The 24948-nt window shown below is 51.7% G+C and overlaps 1 protein-coding gene across 1 annotated transcript in view; it reads left to right on the top strand.

Annotated features, from left to right (window-relative positions):
• Positions 1-24948, top strand: part of GRIK3 (glutamate ionotropic receptor kainate type subunit 3) — a 238219-nt gene that overhangs the window by 149184 nt on the left and 64087 nt on the right. Inside the window, exons 3-5 of the mRNA XM_079937389.1 lie at positions 4386-4643; positions 11503-11684; positions 14039-14092. Coding sequence (XP_079793515.1) covers positions 4386-4643; positions 11503-11684; positions 14039-14092 — 494 coding nt within the window. The remainder of the gene's footprint in view (positions 1-4385; positions 4644-11502; positions 11685-14038; positions 14093-24948) is intronic.

Below are 24948 nucleotides of genomic sequence, written 5' to 3'. Positions count from 1 at the left end.
GCCTGCATCTTCAGGTTTGGGCAAGAGGGAGTGACCAGGCCTGGATGGCTGTCCCGCACTATCGTCATCTCTTCCGTATTGGTGTCCAGTCTCTATGGCTACAAAATGCTCAGGGAGCACCTGCTCATAAGGGGACGAGTGGTCAGAGAGACATTCAGTAAACCCAGAGAACAGAAGAACAACATGAATGGGCAGTGAGAGTATAGGTCAGGGCATGGCCTCCTTGGGGCACAGGCCCTGAAAAGGAGAACTGTCCCCAAATTGGACCATTTACCAACAAACCTAGAGTTCCAATTTTGGAAGCATTTATTATCTCTGGGGTTTATGTCACACACAGTCACACAGAGTGCTGTCACTCTAGGGTGACAATAGCAGGGACGAAACAGTGCTTCCCAGACTTGATCTCCAGTCCCACCACTGTAGGAGCACCAGGAAGGCACCATGTGCCCCATTGTATGTCCTCTCTTGCACTTGGCATTGGCCATGAGGAATCCTGGTCACACAGGAGATGCCCTCTGTGCTGGGCCTGCTTCCTTCCACACATGGCTGTGCTGTCCCGTGTTCCAGGTGCTTCCATCAGACTCCTGGCAGTAACTAGCCTACCCCCCAGAGTGCTCTTTCACCCAGACCATAAGTGGCATTCTCTGATGTTCTTGGGGGAAGTACAAATTTCAGGAGAAATAACTAAATTATACAATATCTCCTATTCCTAGGAGGCAGTAAGGGAGGAGAGGTGGATGTCAGTGGAGAGGAAGAATACCCTGAAGACCATACATTATGACCGATTCAAACCACCCTGTATCTTTGGATCCCGTAGCCCAGGCAAGAGGGGCTCTTTCCCAGGGCCTGTGCTTTGGAGGGGCTTCCCGAACCCTCCCCTGGTTGATGTCTCCTCTGAGTACAAGGGGTCAGTCAGACCAAGGGGACTTGCCCACCAGGAGCCTGTGCCCTGCCCTTCTAGTCTTTGCTCCAAGTATCTAGAACCCTGAATTTCCTGCCCACTTGGCTCTGTGCCCATCTCTAGGCCTGCACGAGCCTCTGCCCTGGCCTGTCCTCTGGAGGGAGAACCACACTCCCGTGGTCACACTCCTAGGCCCTATGTAGGGGTGACCAAGAGACAGCTGTTTGCAAGGAGTGTGGACAGAGCTTGGACATAAGAAGTGGGGTGTCCGCATGGAAAGTTCAAGGCCCTTTATGGTTCAGGGTGGAACCAGTGGTCAAAGAGGAGGGGGCAGTGTAGAGGCTGGTGCCTTGTCTCCCCACATCACTGAGTAGGAGAAGTCTCCGTTCTCACCTGACTTTACAGGTTGTTAGGAAGGCGTATTTGCCAAGGTAGGAGAAAAGCGCATGTTTTATATAACAGTTTGTTAGCTTGACTTAAAAACATTTAAATCTTTAGCCACTTGGTATGTGGACCTCTCTTTGTTCTTTGGCCCTGGGCCTTGCAAATCTTAGGGGTGAGCCTGAGCCCAGTAGGTCATTCCCAGAGGCTCTTGAGGCAGCCAGGATGTGTCTGAATCCACTGTGTGTCCATGTCTTGCCTCCTCCTACATGCATCATATGTTCATATGTGTGCACATGGTGTCATTCCCATGGCCACAGGCTGGTGGGTGTACTGATGCTCCACTGATGGTTGCAAGTGACAGAAAGCCAAATCCTAACTTGCTTAAGCAAACAGAGAATATATTGGTCCATGTAACCAAAGTCCAGGGTTCCACTTGATCATGGGTCTCACATTTCTTTCTCTCTCTTAGCTCTTCTGTCCCCCACACTGACTCCATTCACACGCAAGCACTGTGCTTTTTCTGTGAGCACAGAGGGCTATTCCACCTCCACATCTTACCTCCTCCCAGGTCCAGTTATAGCAGGAAGTTCCCCCTTTTCAGTGGGAGGTCTCATGCCATCCCATTGGCTCCAACTGGTCACATGACCATCCTCCAAACCAATGTCTGTGGCCTGGGGGCGGTGAGCGAGCAGTCGGCTGGGGTCTGGGTCCCTAGCACTACCCCTCCGGGATTGGAAGTGGGAAAGGCAGTGGAGCCCAAAGGAAAACTAGAGACAGTTGCCAGAGAAAGGGCAGTGGCTCCTGGGGAGCCCCTGACTGCCCCTGAGAGGTCCCACTTTATGGATCTTTTAGACACAATCCCTGCAAGCCTGTGCCCCGCTTTGAGGCCCAGCTGCCCTCGTTTCTGCTCATTTCACGCGCTGCTGTGCCCGCTGATGCTTGCCCTTCCCAGAAGCATCTGCAGTCTGACCTGAGGCCTTGGGCCTCCCCCAGGAATGTGAGCTGTTTGAAGGCAGGGATTCAGCATCCATTCACTCAGCACCTACTCAGACCAGATTTAAGCACTGTTGAAACAGCAATAAACAACACAGATCAAGCCCTTGCCTCTCTGGAGCTTACCACATTCTAGTGGGAGGAGAAAGTCAACAAATGACCAAGACTTCAGTGGTCATTTAATAGATAAAGAAACAAAGCAGGTGTGGGTTTTCAGGAGTGTGGTTGGACAGGGATTGCTATTACAGGTTGGGTAGTGATGTGTTTCTAATAAGACACAAAGATGCAGAGACCTGGAGGAAGGGAAGGAAGGAGTCATGTGGATACCTGAGGGAAGAGCATTCCAGCCAAAGGGGACAGCACGTGCAAAGGCCCTGAGGCATGAGTGTGCTAAGCATGTTTGAGGAGCATCGTGGAAGCCAGTGGGGCTTGAGTGATGTGAGGAAGGGGAGAAGGATGTGAGAGGAAGCCAGAAAGTGGTAGTGGTGACGGGGATAGGGTGGGGAAGAGCTGCAACAAGTAGGGCCTCATTAATCACTGTAAGGACTTTGGCTTCGAGACTGAGTGAAGCGGGAGCCCTTGGAGCAAAGGAGTGATGTCATCCACCTTAGGTGGTGAAAGGTAAGATGGCAGGAGGATTACGGAGGAAGCCAGAACTGGTGAGGAGGCTTCTGCAGTAAGGCAAGCAAAAGATGATGGTGGCTTGGACGGGGGTGGGAGTGGAGAGAAGTGGTCAGATTCTGATATGCTTTGAAGGAGAGGCAGCAGGAGTTGCTGATGGGCTGAGATGTGGGATGTGAGAGGAAAGGAGTCAAGACAAAACCAGGGTTTGGGACATAAGACACTGAGACAGTGGAGCTGCCATTTACTGGGATGCGGGAGGCTGGGAGGAGAATAAGGGGTGACATTTTGGACACGTTAGATCTGAGATGCAAATTAGACATCCAAATAGTGATGGTGAGTGAGAGGTGAGATGTACAAGTTGGATGCCAGGGAACAGGTGGGGCTGGAGGTTTAAGAGTCACCAGCAAGTAGATGTTTTATTCCTATATGTTTCTCAACGTTCCCCCCAGAACAGGACCAGGTACAGAGCTGGTGATGCTAATCACAGAGATGGTAACATAAAAGTAATCGTCATTTCTATTTCACGAGTGCTGTGCTGTGTCTTTTTTATTTAATTGAAGTATAGTTGTGTTAGATTCAGGTGTAGAGCAAAGTGATTCTGTTATACACACACTCACACACATATATATACACATACATATAAACTATTGAGTATAGTTCCCTGTGCTATGCAGTAGGTCCTTGTTGGTTATCTATTTTATATTAGTAGAGTATATCTGTTAATCCCAAACTCCTAATTTATCCCTCCCCCTCTTTCCCCTTTGGCAACCATAAGTTTGTTTTCTATGTCTGTGGGTCTATTTCTGTTTTGTAAAAAAGTTCGTTTGTATCATTTTTTTAGATTTCACGTATAAGCAATATCATATGATATTCATCTTTCTGTCTAGCTTACTTCACTTAGTATGATAATCTCTAGGTCCACCCATGTTGCTGCAAATGGCATTATTTCATTTTTTATGGCTGAGTAATATTCCATAGTGTGTGTGTGTGTGTGTGTGTGTGTGTGTGTGTGTGTGTGTGTATGCCACATCTTCTTTATCCATTCATCTGTCGATGGACACTTAGGTTTCTTCCATGTCCTGGCTATTGTGAACAGAGCTGCAGTGAACATTGTGGTACATGACTCTTTTTGAATTTTGGTTTTCTCTGGATATATGCCCAGGAGTGGGATTGCTGGGTCGTATGGTAGGTCTATTTTTAGCTTTTTAAGGAACCTCCATACTGTTCTCCATAGTGGCTGCACCAACTTATATTCCCACCAACAGTGTATACTCATAATCTCATTCAACTTCCCTATGATTCTCTAAGGTGGGGGCTATTACAACCCCAGTTTCCAGATGAGGAAACTGAGATTCAGAGAGCTCATCAGTCGCCCACCTCAGAGGGGTTTTCAAGATCACTGCTCCCCTGCCCCCAGTGCCCAGATGCCTGATGAGACAGCACTGACCCCTGTACCATCCCTCCCTCCCTCTTTCTGTTGCAGCCTGTGACCAGCTGGCACTGGGGGTGGTGGCGATCTTTGGGCCATCCCAGGGCTCCTGCACCAATGCCGTCCAGTCCATCTGCAACGCGCTGGAGGTGCCCCACATCCAGCTGCGCTGGAAGCACCACCCACTGGACAACAAAGACACCTTCTATGTGAACCTGTACCCGGACTACGCCTCTCTCAGCCATGCCATCCTCGACCTGGTCCAGTACCTCAAGTGGCGGTCGGCCACCGTGGTCTATGACGACAGCACAGGTGGGTAGCCAGGCCTGGCTGGGCCAAGGGCAGGAGATGAGGGTGGCAGAGCCCCAGGATCAGGATCTTTGCTGCTCGCTCAACTCAGCTGCCCCTGGGGAAAAAGTCCACACTTACACCCAAGCCTCATCTAGTCACTGATGCTCGCCTGCACTCCCCTGCAGCCCGGTACACACCAGCCACACTCACCCAGCCCAGCCCGCTTCACACCTGCCCTACACTCCCGCCTCCACCCCAGCAACATGCTCCAATCTGCACGCACGCCCGCACGGCCACGCCCACACCTACCAGCACCCTCCATTCACACATTCTCCTCTGCAGCAAACGCATCCAACTCTGTGCTGGCTACGAGCGCAGACTCTGGACTCAAACCAAACAGTACGTGATACACGCAGGCTCTGCGCTTACTAGCTGGGCAGCAAGCACAGAGCTGTTTCCTCTCCTCCTCTTTCTTTCCAAAGACTCAAGTCCCAAGATATTTCTTAGCCCTGCCTCTTAAGAGAGTGACCTTGGCGAGTCACTTAACCCATCTGGCCCTGCTCTTCCCACATGACAAGTCAAGAGCTACAGCAGCCAGCTTGGAGAGAGCCCTCCAGCTCTCAGCTGCCTGTGATGCAATGTCAGCTCTTGATTACCTCCTAATGGGGAGTCGGGATAGTGGCGAGAGAATCCCTCAGAAAAGACGATCAGAGATTTAGTTAACTCAGGATTCGACAAGCATGTCCTGAATTCCTGCTATACCCAAAGCGCCAGGCAGTAGATACTGGACGGCAGAGACCCCAAGCCCTACTCAGTGCCCCCAGTTATTGAGAGCCACTTCTGCCCAGCTCCAGGTCCTGGCAGTGTTGCTGCAACCCTGTCGTTCTGCCTGTCTTAACATACCACTATGAATGGTTGTCTATCTTTGAGCCAGTTTCTGCTTCCGGACCATGGGTCTTTGGTACCTCCGGGGTTTAGCACAGCACCTGGTACAATGTAGACGTTTAAATGTTTGGTTGAATTGAATTGAATTGAACTGAAAATAAAATGGAAATAAACTGTAATTAAATATGGCAGGAAAGGATGTGTTGGGCACTGGTAAGGAAGAAGAAATAAAGATGTGGCTATTCCATCTTCTTTAGAGAAGTTAGTCATATTGAAGTGGGGTGAGTGCACACCCAGAGCTCACTGGTCTTTCTAGGCCATCAGAGCTAAGAACCAAGTGACACGTACATACAGTCAGAGCTAGAGGCACCTGGGGAGAGGAAGCTCCATGGCCTTGGCTAGTCTGGGCTGATTTACCAGAGGAGGAGAGACATGAGCCTGGCCTTGAGGATGGATGGACAAGGAGAGGAGTCATGAAGGCATCGCAGGAGGGGGAACAGTGAGAGCAAGATGAGGAGGTGGGACTGTGCATGGCGGTCTCATCAAGAGCACAGCCTGGCAGGGAAAAGGATCCCAGTGTGGAGGGGAGGAGGAAAAGGTCAGATAAACAGCACGTATGAGGCTGTGGGCAAGGTCTCTGCTGTCTAGCTTCAGGGTTCAGACTTTACCTTGTAAGCAGCCGGGGACCATTGAGTGTTGTTGAGCAAAGAAAGAGAATAATAAAAGCAGAGTTTTAGAAGGTGGCACTGACAGCAGTGTACAGAGGGTTGGAGGGAGAACCTGGAGCCGGAAGACTGAGGCAGAGGCGGCCATGTTGGTCCAGGCAGGAACAAAGGGGCTGCTTGGAAGAGAACTGGTGGCCAGAATGGAAGAAAAGAATTAGATGTGAGCAGGTAATATTGAAGATTTGTAGGAGTGTCACGGGCACAGAGTAGTCAGAACAGACACTGGCATAAACCACGGCCCAGCAGTCCTGGTGCCTCCAGGCTGGATGGGGGTAGCGGGGGAGGCTTTGCAGAGGAAAAGATGCTGTGGCATGAAGGTGGATGCCAGTGAGACTGGTCAGAGCGGAGGCTGAGGCCTGGAGCCTCCTCTTCCCAAGCATGTCTAGTTCTGACTGTATGTACACATCACTTGATTCTTAGCTCTGATGACCAGTGACCTCTGGGTGGGCACTCACTCCCCTATTAACTTCTCAAAAGAAGATGGAATAACATCTTCATTTCTTCCCCCTTTCCAGTGCCCAACACACTCTTTCCTGTAGTATTTAATTATAGTTTGATTCAACTTGATATTCAATTCAATTCAATTCAACAAATATTTTAAAACTTAGGGGAGTCAGTGATGGAGCTGGTTTGGTCAAGAAGAACTTAGTACTAGGGATTCAGGGTTGGATTCAGTCAAACAATAGTATAAATTTGATGAAGAATAGTGAGTAGTAAGAAGTATGCTTCCAGAATCAGGATATTTCAAAGGGACAGGACAACTTGTGGGTCATCAAACCCATGGAATGGGAAGCACTTTATAGCAGACTGACTATGTTTGCTTTGAGGGTTGTTTCCATTAGGATGTTTTGTCTGTGAGTAACAGACAACCCAACTCAAATCGACTGGAGCAGTAGCCACTTAGTTATCTCACTGACAAGAAGTCTGGAGATGGGCCTTTCCAGGGCTGGTTTAGCAGTTCAGCAGAGTCAGGGTGCTGGGTCAGTGTCACCGCAGTTCTCTTGACTTTCCCCCTCATAGTCAAAATAAAGTTGCTGCAGCTCCAAGCATCACATCCTCACATGATGATACCCCAGGAAGTGGTAAGGAAAGAGGTGTGATTCGTGCCTCTTATCGGGAGGAAAATCTGCCTCGTAACCTTCCAACAGACCACACTCTACAGCTCATTGGGTCTGCACCTACCACCCTAAACACATTCAGATAGGGATGGGACTGCCACTCATTGGCTTTCACCCATCCCGAGTCACGTCTTGGGGCTGGCACGTGGCCACCCAAAAAAATCATGGTTCTTTCAGTATGCTTGAAAAGGGTACGTTAGTTATCTATCTCTATAATAATTCTGTGTAACAAATCACCCCAAAACTTAGTGACTTAAAATAATAAGCATTTATTTAGCTCTCAAGCCTGTGGGGTCGGTGACCGACTGAGATTGGCCAGGCAGTTGTTCTGGTCTCAGCTGGATCGCTTACCTGCTTGGGGGTCGGCTGACTGCTGGCTGATCTAGACTGGCCTTGGCTGAGATGGTGGGGTAGCTGGGCTCTCAATCCTCCAGCAGGCTAGCCCAGGCGTGTCGTCATGACGATGGCAGAGGTGAAAAGAACAAACCCAGTGTGCAATTCCATTTCAAGTGTTTGCTTATGTCATGCCTGCTGATACACCATTGGCCAAAACAGTTGACATGGTTGAGCCCAACGTCGTGGGTAGAGCAAGTCACCTGCCCCCTCAGCTGGAGGGCACTGCAAAATTACATGGCAAAGGATGGGGATGTAGAGAGGGGTGAAGAATTGGGGTCATCACTGCAATCCACTGCAGGGAGAACTGTTTTAAAATGTACCTGGGATCTAAAGGGTAGATACGACCAAGTGATGATATGAAGAGGCCAATAGCATAGAAAGAAGAGTTGTTACTTACAGTTCCCTAGAAGAAGGGGGCACACCATGGCACCCAGGGCCACATGGGGGGTTGGTCAGGAGGCAGGAGCAAGGGGAAATCATGGGCAAGAGCCTTTATTAATTACTTATTACTATAGGTGGAATTTGTTAGGTGCAAACGTCCCATGTGGGGCAGGAAGCAAAACAGATTGTAGGGCTTGTGGTTGGAGAGTTTATAATACGATTTTTGTGTGCCCAGGAAAACCCAGTGATAACAGGGATACAAACAACTTTGGTCATTAGTTTGGCCCGTGATTTCAGGATGCCAATTCATCAGTTATAGAATACCAAGAGTGATTATTTCAGGGACCAGCAGTGTTTACCATATGAGCTTTGCCACGTAGCCACCTTCCTAGCCTAACCCGTGCACAAAGACGGATTTACATCAACAGTGAAAGGGAGGGGCTCAGAAAATGCTGGGCTAATGAAAAAGGGCCCAGCTTAAGAGCCAAAAAGAATGGGTCTCGAATTTTGATCCCATTGCTGGCATGCTGCAAAATCTTGGGAGGCTCACTTAACCTCTTTGGGCCTCAGTTTCTTTATTTGTAACATTGGAACAAAAGCCCCTACTCTGTATGCCTTCTAGGACAGGGAGACGTTTAAATAGGGTAATGAAAGCAGAAGTGCTTTGTAAGTGAAAAGCATGACTTCCACAACCATGATTCACTGCAGATATTTTGAGAGAGATTGATTAGGGAAGCAGCCAGGAAGGAGGACTCATCTCAGGCAAACAAAGAGCCTGGTCCTCTGCTGGGGTGGACCAAGACGAGCCTCTGGTCTCCTTTGGGAATACACTGATGGGAAGGAGGTCTGACATTTGCTGCTGGAGAAGGTGGGTCACTGTGTATTACACAGGGCAATGAACTTGGCTGACAAGAAAGCTCTGGTGGCCTCTGCTCTAGCATCCAGACTGTCCCTGTCCTCATGTCCTGGGTCCCCAAATCCCATGTGCCTACTGATGCTGTGCGTGGGTCTGAAAACTGAGCGAGTAGGAACAAAGCATGCGCTCAGGGCCTCGCAAGGTAACAGGTGTGAGCGGGCAGCATCATTCAGCCAAAGTAAGAACTTCTGGGATTAGTTGAGGAGGGAGGGTAAGGATGGGTGTGTGTGTGTGTGTTTGGGGGGAGCTTGTGACCCCTCCTTCCTCTGTAAGGTCACCTGATATCCTCTTCCTGCCCCCAGCAAGTCTGGTATTAGAAAGCACTGGGGCCCCTGTTTGGTCCAGACCACTCCAGGGCTCCAGAGCCCTCTCCCAGCCCACACACCTGGATCTGAGACCTTCTAGGAGGCTGGGGGTTCCTGATGCCCACAGCCATGGCGAAGCTTATTTGAGAGCTCTTTGGGAGACTTAGGTCCCAGAGAAATATCTCTGTCCTCCCCAGCAGAGTGGAGTGATGGATACCAGTCGGTTCGCTTTCCAGATGGCCAGCCCTCAGAAGTGGGAATGAGAGGCTGGACAGACCCAGGTGTATGTACCAGAAATGGCTTTGGAAATCCAGACTTTTTGTTGGAAGGCCCAGGAAGTGGGTTCTCTGTGTGTGGGGACTCTGTCCGGATAGGGGGCCCTGCGACAGCTGATTGCGAACTTTAGTCCATCGCAAACTAGCTTAAGCAAAGAAAAAAAAGAAAAAGGCGAGGGTGGGGGGAGGATTTTGTTGGTTTCATTTACTGGAAAGTTCAGGAGTAGTTTTAGCTTTAGAGGTGCAAACGAGTATCTTTAGGGCTTATTTTCTTTCTATGTTTCCTGACTTCTGCCCTGTGGGAATCCTTTACAGGTTCTAAGTGATGACCCCAGACTTGCTTCCTCCCCATTTGGAGTTAAATGGAAAGAGGGTTGTCTCTTAACAGTTGCTCTGGCACAATTCCTGGGAGACATCTGATAGAACCAGCTGGTGTCACACATCCATCGCTAAGCCCATACCTTTGCCTAGAGCAATGCGTGTGCTGATTGACCAGGCTGGCGCCAGATTCTGTGTCCCTGGAGTGGGGACTCTTGGGTCACATGGACTGAGCATGGGGGAAGAGTTGTTCCCCAAAGGAAAACCAGAGTGCTGTTCGCGGGGAAATAGAGCATGGCTGAGTGGACAGTGCAGCCAGGATGCAGACACCGAGCCCTGAGTATGGGCGGGCAGCCTGGCAGGTGGGAGGGGATGGCCCGCTTGGGACCCTGGGCCTGTGCTTCCTCCGCTCTTCCTGCAGTGGGTAGGGCGAGAGAGAACAGCAAGCAAGCTTGCTTCCAGGCTAAGCAGAGAGGAGTCAGCAAGAATGGACCTTGCACTAAGGACGGAAATGAACTTAATTAGACCTAAGCGAGCCATTTGTCTCCAAGAAGTGACATTCAGTTTTCCCTGGAAGTCCCCAGATTAAGTGGTTTTGCAAAATGCCAAGGTGGAGGATTTTTCAGTGTGGGGGGAAAAAAAGACAGTAGTCAATCCAATTCTGGAAATTTGTGTTGAGCACAACCGGAGTGCCAGGCCCCGTGCTAGGGCATGTGGAGACCCAGTCCCTAATGTTGAGGAGTCTGTGACAGGACCAGGAGAGTGAGATGAGGCCAGAAGACGCTAGTGCTGAAGGACGAGGCCACCGAGTTTCGGGGGAGAGGGGCAGGCTGGGAGTGGGGTGGGGAGACCTTGTCTGGGCAGAGCAGTAGAGGCAGGCGTCATGGAGGACGTGGCTGCACTGAGCCCGGAAGAACGGTTAAGGTGTTCGGGGGTAGCCTGCCCTTGGGGGTGGAGGCCGGGCACAAATGCCACCTGGCCTTCCTTACCTGGTCCAACCGTTGGTACAGCTGAGCCTGGAGCTGCCACTTGGGCCGCATCCTGGAAGCAGGTTGCTGGGACTGTTTAGGAAGATTATGTCCCATGCTTCACAGTGTTGCAGGGGGCAGGGGGAGGAGGAGTGGGGGGCCTCTGGTTCAGGCTCCATGAGTCTCTACACCGACTGAGTTAGAGAGGTGCAGGTGGGTGGACTCGGGGTGGATTCGCTAGCAGTCCGTGCCTGCTTTTGAATCTACAGGTGTGTACACACCTTTACCTACCTGTGTACACATGTGCTTATCAGCCCAAGTGTATGTCCTGTGTGTGCGTGTAAGCATGTGTTTGTATGTGCACACATGCCTGTGGGCATGAGCCAGCATGCACGGCTGGGGGCACGTGTCTGTGCCGCAGTCTGCTAGTGCCTGGGTCTGCACATGCGTGGCTGAGTCCATGAACTTATCTCCGTGGGCCACATGTCAGTGTCCATGTGTGTCTGTAGACCTGTGGCCACACGAGTCTGTGGATACCTGCAGCTAGGTATACGTGGGCTCACATGTGTCTTTTGTGCCCCGGGACCTCTCAGGGCTCATCCGGCTGCAGGAGCTCATCATGGCCCCATCGAGGTACAGCATCCGCCTGAAGATCCGCCAGCTCCCCCTTGACTCTGATGACTCGCGCCCGCTGCTCAAGGAGATGAAGCGAGGCCGGGAATTTCGCATTATCTTCGACTGCAGCCACACCATGGCCGCCCAGATCCTCAAGCAGGTGCGTGAGCACCGGCCAGCGGGAGGGGTGGTTGGGGTCTGCCTGCCACTTCTCCCCCCTCCCCCCATTTCCATGATGTCAACCAGATCCAAGTTCAACCTCTAGTCTGCCTCTTTGCGGCTGTATGACCTTGGGTGGTCACTTTGCGTCTGTGAGCCTCAGTTTCACCAGCAGCAAATCGGACACAGTGGTCTTGACACTCTGAGTTGGTGTGAGGATGGGATGAGACGATGGTTGAGCTGCCCCAGCCAGGCCTGGCGCACGGAGGGTGCTGAGCAAATGCTAGTTTCCACGCCACCTCGGGGCAGGTGGGAGGCGGGGGCTGCGGAGAGGGAATAGAACGCTGCAGGAAGCACGGGGAGGCCTGGGGGTCTCGGGAACAGCCCCCAGCATTCCTCTTCCAGCCACTGATTCCCTGCAGCCCGTGGCACTCGGTGTCACTCTCCCATCCCTGGGAGGTTTATCGAGGCTCTGTGCACCATCTGCTCAGCTCTGCAGCAACGGCGGCGGAGGAGAATGGCTCTCGGTCCTTGGCCGCGCCTCCGTTCCCGACAGCCCAGGGTGGCGTGCTGGGAACCAGGGAGAGCTCTGCCAGCCCCCTAAGAAACAAACAGTGAAATCGCTCACAGCCCCCCTCCGAGGGTGCCGCAGCCGAAAACAAAACCACTCTGATTCGAACCAGTGCTTTGTGTGAAAGGCAATTATGTGGCCCCAGAAAGCGAACCTGGTGATTGGAGGAGGCATTCTGTGGGGCCTTGACACATGACCCCGGGAGAGGCTGGTGGCAGGGAAGGGTCACAGGGATACAGGGGGAGAGGTGCTGAGCTGGCCAGGAATATGTTCAAGGCCTGCCCCGCACACCGTGCAAGGGGTGCCCAAGCTGAACGGCAGCCTCTGTCTTCCCCCAGAGGAAGTCCCACCCCAGGACCCTTCACACAGGGGCTAAAAAGTCATTTGAGAGCTTGAATCCTGCTTCTGCCCATGGGTGTTATATATCCAAGAACAAGTGGCCCCGGAGTCATCCCCCGCTCTGTAGATGGAGTGAAGGATCCCTCCCTGCCCTGTTCTGGAGGATTCAGTGAGATGAGGCGAGGAAAGCGTTTATCCCGGTGCCCGGGGCACAGTCAGCATGCATGCGGCAACCTTTACGCTCAGCGTGGAGGAAGTACATGCTCCCCAGAAATCCCTTAACCCTCAGTGTCCCGGCCAGCGGCGCCCAGTGCCTCCCTCCTCTTCCAGGCATGTGCAACTGAGTAATAAAGACAATCCCAACTTGGGTTCCCTGAGGAGTTACTCGGTGCCGGGTACACACACAGCTCCTCATTTATCGCCGCTCTGGGAAGTGGGGGCGATTATCGTGCTCGGTTTCAGATGGGGAAACTGAGGCTCCGGGGGAAAGGATTGGGCCTGAGGTCATCCAGCCAGAAAGTCAGAATTCACTCCCCAGTTTGCTGACATGAAAACTCCTAGAACTGAAATGAAGATTCTGTGCTCAGCCTGACCCTGAACTAAACCGAGGTGAGCATGTCTGCGTACTGAGGACTTCTTGAGCCTTTCACCTGCGAATGCGGGCTGTGAACCTCCAAGACCCGGAGGGAATGTGAAGCATTTTCAAAGTGTATTTGACCCAGTGACATCTCCTCCTGGAGCACTTTGTGGGCCCGCATTCTGAAGAACTCTGTGGAAAATGCGTGATGGTCATTAGCATTATAGATTATCGGCTTCTAATAAAATACATTAGATGTCATGATGGTGTAGAAGAGTAATTCACAGCAGCCATTGGCCCGCTGTGTGGCCAAGCAGGACCCAAGACGCAGGGATGTGTCAGCCCTTCCGGGGGAGGCTCAGACTGAGGACAGACCCTCCTCGTAGGGCCTGGCTGGGCTGCTGGGAGCCGAGCTCCCACAGACGTCTTTCTGGAGCCAGGACAGTGAGTTCAGCTGAGGAGAGTCAGGGCACTTGAGGAGGCGATGTTGGGCGGATTCCAGCAGCATCTCTCCAAGTGTGGCAGGCCCAGCGATGCTTACTAAAAAGGCAAACCTGGCCCTGCAGAATTTGGAATATTTGGAGAGCGTGGCCTAAGATTCTGCATTTTAATGTGTCACCCATGATTCTGCTGCACACTCCAGTGTGAAATCCACCGCTGTCTGCCAGACAGTCATTTTCCCCGTCTCAGAGGGTGCCCCGCTCCAAGCGGCCAGCCTCTCCCAACCCACCGCCAGCCTGTGCTGCCCCGGGTCCTCACCGCTCTCTCCCCCCTCCCTTCCCACCCCCCATCCCCCCTGCCAGGGTGGAGAGGGGGAGGGGCTTCTCAGGTGTTCCCTGCAGGGTGCTGACGCTTTGCTCTCCCGTAGGCCATGGCCATGGGCATGATGACCGAGTACTACCACTTCATCTTCACCACCCTGGTAACGTACCTCCGAGTCCTGGCACGGGTCGGGGTGGGGCTCCCTCAGAACAAGGTCAGCCCGGGGGAGACAGTTGCAGCAGCTAGAGGAGATTCAGGCTGGACTTGCTTCCTAAGGCTGTAGGTGTGGCCCCAGGCAAGGGCACAAATTTGTCTTTGTGGCCTGCCCACTTTGAGGAGTGACATCTTGTTGTGACTAAAGACAGGGACTCTAGAACCTGCCAGTGTGAACACAAGCCCCTCTGCTTGCCGGCTGTGAGACCTCGCAGAGATAATTTAACCTCCCTCAGTTTCTCCCTCTGCAAAATGGGCATGATCATGGTTCCTACCTCCTAGGATTGTTGTGAGAACGGAATGAGTTCGTGAACTAAAGCGCTGAGAGCAGTGCCTGCTCGTGTGAAGGGCTGTTGTTATGACGATGACCCTTGGCCCCAGCCCACACGCCCCCACACAGGTCCCAGGCCTCAGGCCTCACGCAACAACGGGAGTTGCCACTTTGGATTCCTGTGACATCCACGCTCAGGTCTGCCCACTCACTATCAGCTGGGGCCAGCCCACCTGCGGGCTCCAGATGGGTCCTCTCCAAACCTTGAGAACACTGAGGGCCATTTAAACCCATTAGGGTAATTAGTTGTGGTCTGAGATCAGCAGAATGAAGAGATCCCTGTGCCAAAGGGGCACCAACCCCCAGCCACCCTGCCTTGCGGCCAGATGCCCTGGATGTCACTGCGGCCCCGGGTAGACTCTTACCCAGCCCAGATATGGGGCAAGTGACAGCATCACTAAACATCCTGTGGCTGAAACAAGCTCCCGAAATCTGTGTCAGACTTGCCACTGCAGTCTTGCAAGCCTCTAGCTGTGTTCCTTCGTTCACCCAGCACCCAGCTAACATTCCTTACCCAGCACCTGTATTCAACTGAGTATCTCAAGACGACTGGCACTGAGGCCTGCCCTCAAGGAGCTCCCATCCTGCCCAGTCTGCATCTCTATGTGTAACTCGTTCGGCCAGCTTGTGCCATCACAAGCCATCACATCAGATGGCCACGGGGCACAGCAGAAGGAGACGCCGGGTGCCACAGAGCTGGTGGAAGGTGGGGAATTTCAGGCAGTCTTTACAGGAAAGAAGATGTTTGAACTGGACCTTGAAGGATCAATAGGAGTTCACCAAGGAGAGAGAGGAAGGGCATTCCACATAGAAGGAACAGCATAAGCAAAGGCCAGGAGGCAGGTTAGCTCTTCAAGGCTCACTCTGGTTGATTGCCAGAGCCAGCTGTGTTCATCTCTTCCTGGCTCCACTTTCAGTCAGTGACATCATGCAAGTAGCTTGAGATTGGCCAAGGTGGGAGTATTCACACCACAGAAGCTGGCAAATGCTACAAATAAGAGGTTGCTCCTCGCCATCCCCTGAGAGCTGGTTATTAAGCATTTCCCAGCATACAACTGCTTGTTACCCTCTCTCCACCCACAACCCTGTGCCCATGGCAGAGCTCAGGGGCCACCCTGCCCACTCTTCTGATCCAGAGCCCAGACCTGGAGACCTGCCAGGAGCCTTGGTGGGAGAAAGGGATGCTGGAAGCTGGTGACTGAGACCAGGTACCTTCTGCCCTGTTCCCTTCTGGATTTCTATCCACCCGAGCGAGCTTCTCCCCTGGGAAAGTCATTGGAGGCTGGAGGATGAGGTCATCAGATCCCCAATATTCCACCTCCGTATGGAGCTAGGAGCAGGGCAGAGGAGCAAGGCTGGGATGGTGGGGTGGGGCACATGCCAGGCGCCCGAGGCCCTGTCTCCAGGCATGGCAGCCCTGGGCTCCTAGGGTGTTGAGTCCAACCTCTGGGCCCTTAGAGGTCCCCACCAGCCCTGTGCCAGCTCAGTGCATTCTTCCCACACTTCCATCCTGCTGGCTTACCTCTCTGAGTCCTCACCGCTCTGAGCTGCTGTAACAAAGCCCTGGCGTCCATGCAGGAATAGACAAGGGAGGAGCAGGCAGACCTCCCGGGACCTCTGTGGTCCCCCTGCAGACCGTGCCCATCCCCCCTCCACATTACTTCCCAGTTCAGTGGCAGGAGAGCAGGCCTCGGAGGCATAGATAAGGTTGAGAGTCCCTTTAGCACCAGGGACTGTGCACGTGGGCAGATTGCTTAGCTTCCCTGGGCCTCAGTTTCCTTGCCTCTAAAATGGGAATCATTTGTGACGCCTCTGGGCTTCAGATCCTTCATTCGGCCTCTTTTGGTTTCAAGGAGCAGAGCTCACTCAAGTAACTTCAAGTCACTAGAGACTCAAGAATGAACCACCAGGCCACAAGAGCAGATGTGGAGAGTGGTTCTGGATCCAGAGCAACTGTGGACATCACGAGAATTATGGTTCCAACCCTCTGCCCTGAGACTCAGCCAGCCTCTTCCGTTTCCCTCTCTCTGCCCATTGCTCCCTCCCCCTGCTCTCGGCCTCAGCTCCGTCCTCGCAGTCTCTGTTCCCTGGAAACTTCAGCTCATCACAGCTGCCCTGGGATCATCACACCCCAGCTGACCATCCGTTCTGCCTCTGCTACTTCTCACCACCGCTTTCTCTGAGTGTTACCCACCTTCCCCAGGTCAAATTTCGGACTGACCAAGCACCGGCCATTGCTTCTCAACAGGGCACTATATAGGCATTTGAGGCTGGACATTAATCCTTCCGGAATGTCCTGCCCACTATAGAGTGTTTAGCATCCCTGTCCCTGCTCACTAATTTCCAGGCTGGGTGACAAATAAATAAATGCGATCCACACATTTTCAAATGTCCCCAGGATAGGGGCTGAGTCATCAGCCAGACTGTAGCAACCCCCCCTTGGGAGGTGACCCCCCACTGCCAGACCTTGGCTGGTCAGCCGAGGTCTGGCAGTGGGGGGCAGAGTACACTGGGCTCACAGAATCTAAGTCATGGCCACCAAGCAGAAGGGCTGGGGCATTGGGAGAGCCCTTCAGAAGCGGCAGGAGCAAAATCCACAGATCTCATTCACCCACCCCGAGTATTGACCCCCCGTCCACTGTGTCCACACAGGGCCTGTGGTTAAGTCCTCTTTGTGCTTTGCTTCCGGTCTTAGCTCCGGACAGTCAATTGAAAGCATCTCTGCCTGGCTCGTGCCCTCATTCCAAGGCCAGAGGGAGTGTCCCCTCAGGGAGCTCTTAGCCCTGAGGCCCGACCTGACCTTCTAGACAAGACTCTGGAGAAGGCACCACCCCAGTACGCCAGTGGCTCTCCACATTAATGCCGGTGCCAGCGTGAGGTCAGGGTTGGACTTCTCGGGAGGAGGGGCAGGGCAGTATCCTTGCACCCTGGGGCAGTATCCTAGCCCAAGAGAGTGTCTGCTTTCCCTACTTTTTATGGGGTTTTTTTTGTTTTTGTTTTTTTGGCCACACTGCGCAGCATGTGGAATCTCAGTTGCCAACCAGGGATCGAACCTGTAGCCCTTGCAGTGGAAGCACAGAGTCTTAACCACTGAACCACCAGGGAAGTCCCTGCTTTCCTCACTTTTACATTTCCTTAATTCAGTCATTCATGTACTCACTTATCCAGCAGGCATATACATATGCTCTCAAGGTCCCAGGTACCAAGCTAGGCACTTGGGTGAGACGGGGTGTCTAGAGCTGGATCCAACACAAAGCTCACCAGCTGGTAGCTTCCTTTGGGCACATGAGGCTCAAGGACGGTGCCCAGTTTACCTCTATATCTGCAGTGCCCACATAGCACCTGGAATACAGTAGGTGCTCATTAATGCCTGAATGAATGAATATAATACAAAGTAGAAAGTAATCAGTGAAATTAACATCCTCATCATAGCAACAGTGACGTCCACCGACTCTGGCGCCAGTCCGCCTGAGTTAGAATCGAGATTCTTCCACTTCCTTGGGCAAGTTACTTCACGTCACTTTGCCTCATTCCCCATCTGTAAAATGGCCACAAGAACAGTACCATCTCATAGGACTCTTATGCTGAGCATTAAGCGAGTATGTTGACATCAGTAAAGCACTAAGGAAAGTGTTACTTGGTACTATGTAAGAGTTAAATTGATTAAATGATTCCTGCTTATATATTTTATGCGCTCAGTATACCCCATCTCATCCAAAATTCTGAACAACTCTCCAAGGGGAGGATGACTTTCCCAATTTTACAGAAAAGTAGAAACTGAGGCTCAGAGAGGTCACTCAGTAACAAAAGGAGCAGAGCAAGGATTTTGACGAGCCGGGACCTGTCCAGCTCCAAAGCCCTCTGCTGAAGCTTGTGCCGAGAGCCGCACGCAGTGTCGCCTGGCTTCCTCTGTCTGGCTCCGGCTCGGATTCCACAGGCTGTGATGGTCCAGGCATCACGTGATTGACACTAATGCGGGGAACAGAGCCTCCACAAATCTCAGCGGCACCCACACTTCACAGGTTCCAAAGCCCTTTCTCCACATCGCTGATTTTCCTCTTCACAGGGCAGTCTGTGCTCCCCATTAACTGATGGAGAAACCTGGGACCAGAGAGGTTGAGTGAACTACCTGGAGTCTCCCAGCAGATCAGTGATAAAAGCCTTGGCTCCTGGCTTCTGTTCCAGCCCACTGCCCTTCCTCCCCATGCCTCTCTGAGGGTCAGGAAGAGCCGATCCTTCCAGAGAGGCACAGTCCCTGCAATACAAATAGTTCATGCAGTGGAATACGTGTGTGTGTTGGGGGGTTGGGCTGCAGCGGGTACCAGGGTATCTCCCAGCAGCTCCCCATATGCCAGGGCATCAGCTATGTCGCCTGGGTCCCCGTGTCCTACTTCCGGCTCCAGCTCCAGTTTCCTCCTTCCAGCCCCGTTGCCTTGAGAGTCTACCTCATGATTGTGCCCCTCTGTGCCCATTGGTCAATCGTGGCTGTATGTGGGAGGGCAGTGGCATTTGGCATTTATCGCCTTCCCTTTAGGAGACCCACGTCACCAATTCTTTGTGTCTAAAAAATTCTCCAAACTTGCTTCTCCCATGCAGAAGACATTTTAATTACCCCAGCTGCCATTATCTGTTCCAGCCAGCTTTGAGCCATTCCCAGATAACCCCGCGTTAATCAGCCCCAGCTGAGCCCCTGGTACATGTCATGTGTAGGTAAAAGCCTGGAGGTGAAAAGAGAATTATAATAAATTAATAGATAAGCAATCACAATTAATGCCGCTTCTCGGCAATAACAGTTATATCATGGGAAAGATATTTTCATCTGTCATTCCTTAAGGCGATGTTTTCCGAGCTGCAGCTTCTACCCAGTCAGACCCATGGGGTGCTAATGAATTAGTCTATTATGTTATGCTGAATGTTTCTAAAAGGTCCCTCGTTGATACTGAATTCAATGTGTCAACATTTGGCATGGAGAACAGCAACTTTTTGCCAAGCAGCAAGGTTGTGCACAGTTCACTGTGTACAGCACATGGGGTCTCAGCCCAGGGCAGTTTGGACAAAAAATTGGAGCCGGACAAAGAGGCCTCTTTTCCAGCTCCACATGATCACTGCCCTCATGTCACAGGGATGGTGGTACTCAGTGCCACAAGCCCTACAACACTTTGCAGCTAAGTACAGGCTCAGGGTGACAGGGATGAAGGTGACTCTGGCAGTGACACCCCATCGTGCCCCCTCCCGGGCTGTGATTGGCCACAGCCACTGTGTGAGTGTCAGCCAGCTCAGTGCTGCATCTGGAAACCGGAAGGGCTGATGTCGCCAGCACCCGAGTCCCCACCGAAGCCAGAGATGCTGCCCTTCTCACTGAGTCCGGCTGGCGTTTAGTCCTCAGGGAAGTGAGCTGAGTCACGGAGGCTCTAGGCAGGCTCATGTTGGGCATCTTTCAGGCCTTAGGTATCAGGTCAACACTGAATTGGAGAAGAGGCTGAGCCCCGTGCAGAGGTAGAGGGAGGAGGGCGCCCCCTGGAGGCAGAGCTCAGCTTCTCTTCTGTGGCCCCAGCAGTTCAGCTCTGGCCCCAAACTTGCATTCACCGCCCTACACAGCAAAATCCCTCCATCTCCCCAGACCCACCTCCTTCAAAGGCAGTTTAGGGAAGCTCTCTTGTCTCTAAAGCAGTACCCTTGAGGGGCTCATCCTCCACCTCAGGCAATTTGCCAAACCACTCCTAACTTGTAGCCCCATAGAAATCTCCTCCTGAGAGGAGGATGTAAAACACTGGCCTCTCCATTCCAGGCTCTTCCCAGTGCTGTTTAGGTACCCTAGAGAGCTACGCAGCTGGCTGACCCTTCTTTCCACTTTGGGTGATGGGAGCCCAGGGGCTCCTAGGGGACGCAGATGCAGACATGGACAGTTGTTATCAGTGGGGTGAAAGCAAAGAGGTCCCAAGATAAGAGCAGAAGCACCCTTGACCCACCCTATTGTGTGATAGTAGTAGAGTAGTAGTCAAGGGAGGCTTCCCAAAAGAGGTGACAAGCTGACTCTCAGAGTGAGGCCACCCAAGGAGGATTGAGAAGACAGGCATTCCAGCCCAGGGATAGAGCATGCACAGAGACACTGGCCTAGAGAAGCTGCGTGATGGGGGCAGGGGCCAGTGAGGAATGGGGAAGGGAGACAAAAGCAATTTGGTGTTCCTGGGGCAAATATGAGAGGGGGGTGGGAAGAAAAGTGAGGCCAGAGGGGTGGAGAGCCTTGCAGAGTAGACTAAGGAATTTGTGCTTTTTTCTGAAAAGGCAAGAAGGAGCCGTTGAAATATGCCAAGCAGGGGAGTGACGGGGTTGGGTTTATTCTTCAGAAAGACCCCTCTGAATGCTGTGTGGTGGGTGACTGAGCTATCCAGAGGTGGGAACCAAGGGCTGGTCATAGGACAGAGGGAGGGCTCGGGAGCTGGTGGCCTGGGTTTGACGCCATTGCTCCCCAGCTGTGTAACCTTGAGCAAAAGACCTAACCTCTCTGTGACTCAGTTCCTTCCTCTAAAATGGGTGATAATAACACCCTCCTTGTAAGGTGAAAATGGGAATGAAGCGAGTTAATACACCTAAGGCACATAGAAACTGTTCTGAGGTTTATAGGTGCTCAGTAAGTGTTAGCTCCTTGCGATTGTTTTTGTATTTTGCCAAGAGAGGTAAGTCAGGAGGATGCAACTCATGTCTGCTCCTCTCTTCCAATAACCCAGTCATGTCCCTGGGGGCTGAGTCCATAGCTGTCACAACCTGCTGCCAGAGAAGGCAGAACCTGAATGTTTGTCAGCACTTCCGTGGTGTCTACCACGCACCAGACACGTTCTAAGTACATCTATTAACCCGTTTCTTCCTCGTGACAACCCTATATGGCAGGTACTATTATCATTCCCATTTTTCAGATGAGGCAACTGAGGAAAGGAGAGTAGATGGCCTGGCCTGATGGTCTGTGCTCATAACCATCACCTGGGTCTGCCCAGTGAGCTGTTCTCAGGGAGGAGCTGTGGGAAGAGAGGCCTCCTTCCAATGTGTTTCCCCCCTCTCCCTCTGATTGAACAGGTCTCCCCGTCTAAGCCCAGACCCCTCTCTGTGTGTTTCCCAGTTAGGAGTAATAGCTTAGATTAGCGGCTTCTCAAAACACAGATTGAGGCCCCACCCCACATTCTCTATGGCCCATACTTTCCAAAAAATGCTCCAAAAACAATTCTGGTGCATATCTTGTGCCTGACAACCACTGGGGACATAAAGCACGGGGATTTTTAAATAGGACAGACACGGTGTACTAGTAAACGTGTACAACCAGCTGTCCAAAAAGGGGGAAAACCCAGATATATAGTGCTTGCCAGTTTTCATGGTGTAAATACTCCCACCATGGCCAATATCAAGCTACCAATGAATATCACTGATCGCAGAGTCAAGAAGTGCCGACATTTAGCTCTTACAAGCCACTGAGATGGACCTGGGAACGGTTTCTGCGCTGCCTTCGTGAGCTCTATGACCTTAGGCAAGTCACCTCACCTCTCTGGCCCTGTTTCCTCCTCTCTTAAAAGGGAATACTATTAAATACCTACTTTATAGGGGATTGTGAAGATCAGATGATACACTCCATTGCGTGGGGCTGAGCACACTGCCCACCCTCCACTCCCCACTGAGATTGGGGCCACAGAGACACCCTCTGGTCAATTCCATGGAGACTCTGCCATCTACTCCCAACCAGTCCCTCCCCCAGCCCAAATCCTGGCTTTGAATCAGGGCCCTATTTGTTTGGGCAAGGCTGAGACTAGACTTTCTTGCTTGGCTCAAATCTGCTCTCAGCCTCTCCCCTAATCCCTAAACCCTTAAAGAGGAAACCAACAGAGTGTATTCCAGACGGAGGCCAGCTGGAGTTACAGGAGGAACAGCAGGAGATCAGCACGAATTAGGAACATCTCAGAGACCAGAGGAAGCCAGCACGGTGTGAAAGAGCTGCTCTGTGGGCTCCAGGTTTTATCCCTCATTATCTTTCCATGAGCCATCATTGATTTAACTGAAGCTGGGACTGTGATGGGGCCAGATGTTACTCCTGACATCTGCAGCCATGGAGAGACAAGTACACTGTCCCCAGCCACTCTGTCCCAGCATGGGAGGGAGTGACTGAGTTGAGGGACCCGGGAAAGAGGACGGGCAGTGGGGGGCAGAATGGAAGGCAGCTGGATGAGAGGGGAATGTACATAAGAATAGACAATGGATGAAGAGGAGCTCAGACCTGAAGACTCACTTTCCCCACTAGTGGGATGAGGCCCATCTAGATTGCCAACATTACACGTTTCAAAAAGTAACCTAAGTGTCCATCAACAGATGCATGGATAAAGAAGATGTGGCACATATATACAATGGAATATTACTCAGCCATAAAAAGAAACGAAATTGAGTTATTTGTAGTGAGGTGGATGGACCTAGAGTCTGTCATACAGAGTGAAGTAAGTCAGAAAGAGAAAAGACAAATACCGTATGCTAACACATATATATGGAATCTAAGAAAGGAAAAAAAAAGGTCATGAAGTGCCTAGGGGTAAGATGGGAATAAAGATGCAGACCTACTAGAGAATGGACTTGAGGATATGGGGAGGGGGAAGGGTAAGCTGGGACAAAGTGAGAGAGTGGCATGGACATATATACACTACCAAACGTAAAATAGATAGCTAGTGGGAAGCAGCCATATAGCACAGGGAGGTCAGCTCGGTGGTTTGTGACCACCTAGAGGGGTGGGATAGGGAGGCTGGGAGGGAGGGAGACGCAAGAGGGAGGAGATATGGGAACATATGTATATGTATAACTGATTCACTTTGTTATAAAGCAGAAATTAACACACCATTGTAAAGCAATTATACTCCAATAAAGATGTTTAAAAAAAATTTTTTTAACACACAATTACCATATGACCCAGCAATAGTAATAAAGACCTATGTTCATCAAAAAAAAAAAAATAACACGACTCTTATGCAAATATAGAATGAACACGTGTGAAAGGTATTCAAGTCATGAACAAAGGAACCAGTAGGATGACAACGCTGGCTCAAAGAGCATTTGAAGGATTGAGTATTTATAGGTATTTGGTGTAGGGGGAGCATAAGATAAGATGGCTAAGTTAGACAGAAAAATGGATTAATATTCTACAGGACAATAAAACCACCACCTTGGGGACTATCTTTTCTATGGGCAAAAATCTACGTATTAGCTCAGAATCTGGGCCTTTAACCAGTAGCCGACAGTGAAGTCAAACCCGGGTGCATTCTCCCGGAGAACTGCACAATCCCGGGAGGGCCTGTAAGCGATGCTTCTATGTGACATTGAAAGGACGCGCTGCTCTCCGTCTGCCTTATCTCCAAGTTTGGGTAATTTTTCTTAAGACGACAGAGCTCTGCTTCGCTCCTCACACCAGCCCCCACCTCGTGCCAGCTCTTCTCAGCCTAGCACCTGGCCCCTCCCTCTTCAGCCAACCCCCCTCTTTCCCTTTGCCCCCGGCCCTCCCCAGCTCACCGTGCCCCAGAGCTAAAGCTGGCAGGAGGGGCTGAAGCTGGGCTGCCCCCATGCATTAAGGCCTGTCTTCCTGGCTTTTAGGCCATTGCACCAGACGGGACATGACCTGGCCCACAGACAGACAGACTGACTGCTCCTAGGAGGCAGGGGGTGAGGGGGCCTGGCTGATGGTGTGGGGCAAGGGTAGAGAAGAGGACAGCTATACTCCTTCAGTCTCAGGCAGAAGAGACTATTTTAATTTAATTCTTTTATCCAAGTGTAGTTGATTGACAGTGTTGTATAAGGTGTGCAGCAAAGTGATTCAGTTATGCATGTATATCTATATATCTATTCTTTTTCAGATTCTTTTCCATTGTAGGTTATTACAAGATGTTGAATACAGTTCCCTGTGCTATACAGTAGGTCCTTGTTGTTTATCTGTTTTATATACAGTAGTGTGTATCTGTTAATCCCAAACTCCTAATTTATCCCTCCCTCACCTTTCCCTTTGGTAACCCTAAGTTTGTTTTCAGAAGAGACTGTTTTAAAATACCCTCTCTGGGGGGATAAAATCCTCCCTTCACCCTCCCTCTGGGTAACTTGGAGATGCCCAGACGCAATGCCCTTTGTCTTCCCAAAGCGGACGTCCCCCAACAGAGGATGACGGTCATGACCATTATCAAGCTCCTTTGCTGTTCCAGGCTGGGCATTTGATGTCTACTGCTTCACTGGGGCCTAAAGAGGAGGCATGATCCCCATTTTGTAGATGAAGAAACAGGCTGAGCAGTGTGTCTGAGGTCCAGCAGAGTAAGTGGGGTCAGCCACCAGGCAGGCTGGCTGGACTCCTCCACGCTCAAGTTGACTCCAAGCGCAGTGCTCCCATGGGTGCTCCATCCTCACTGCTGAGCCTCACCTCCACAGGGCTCTGCAGGGAGCTGCGGCTGCTCTGGGGCCCCAGCAGG

This window comes from Stenella coeruleoalba (assembly GCF_951394435.1).
Source record: "Stenella coeruleoalba genome assembly, chromosome: 1".
Taxonomy (NCBI): Eukaryota; Metazoa; Chordata; class Mammalia; order Artiodactyla; family Delphinidae; genus Stenella; species Stenella coeruleoalba.
The sequence above is the reverse complement of the archived record's forward strand: the minus strand, read 5'-3'. Positions and strand labels throughout refer to the sequence as shown.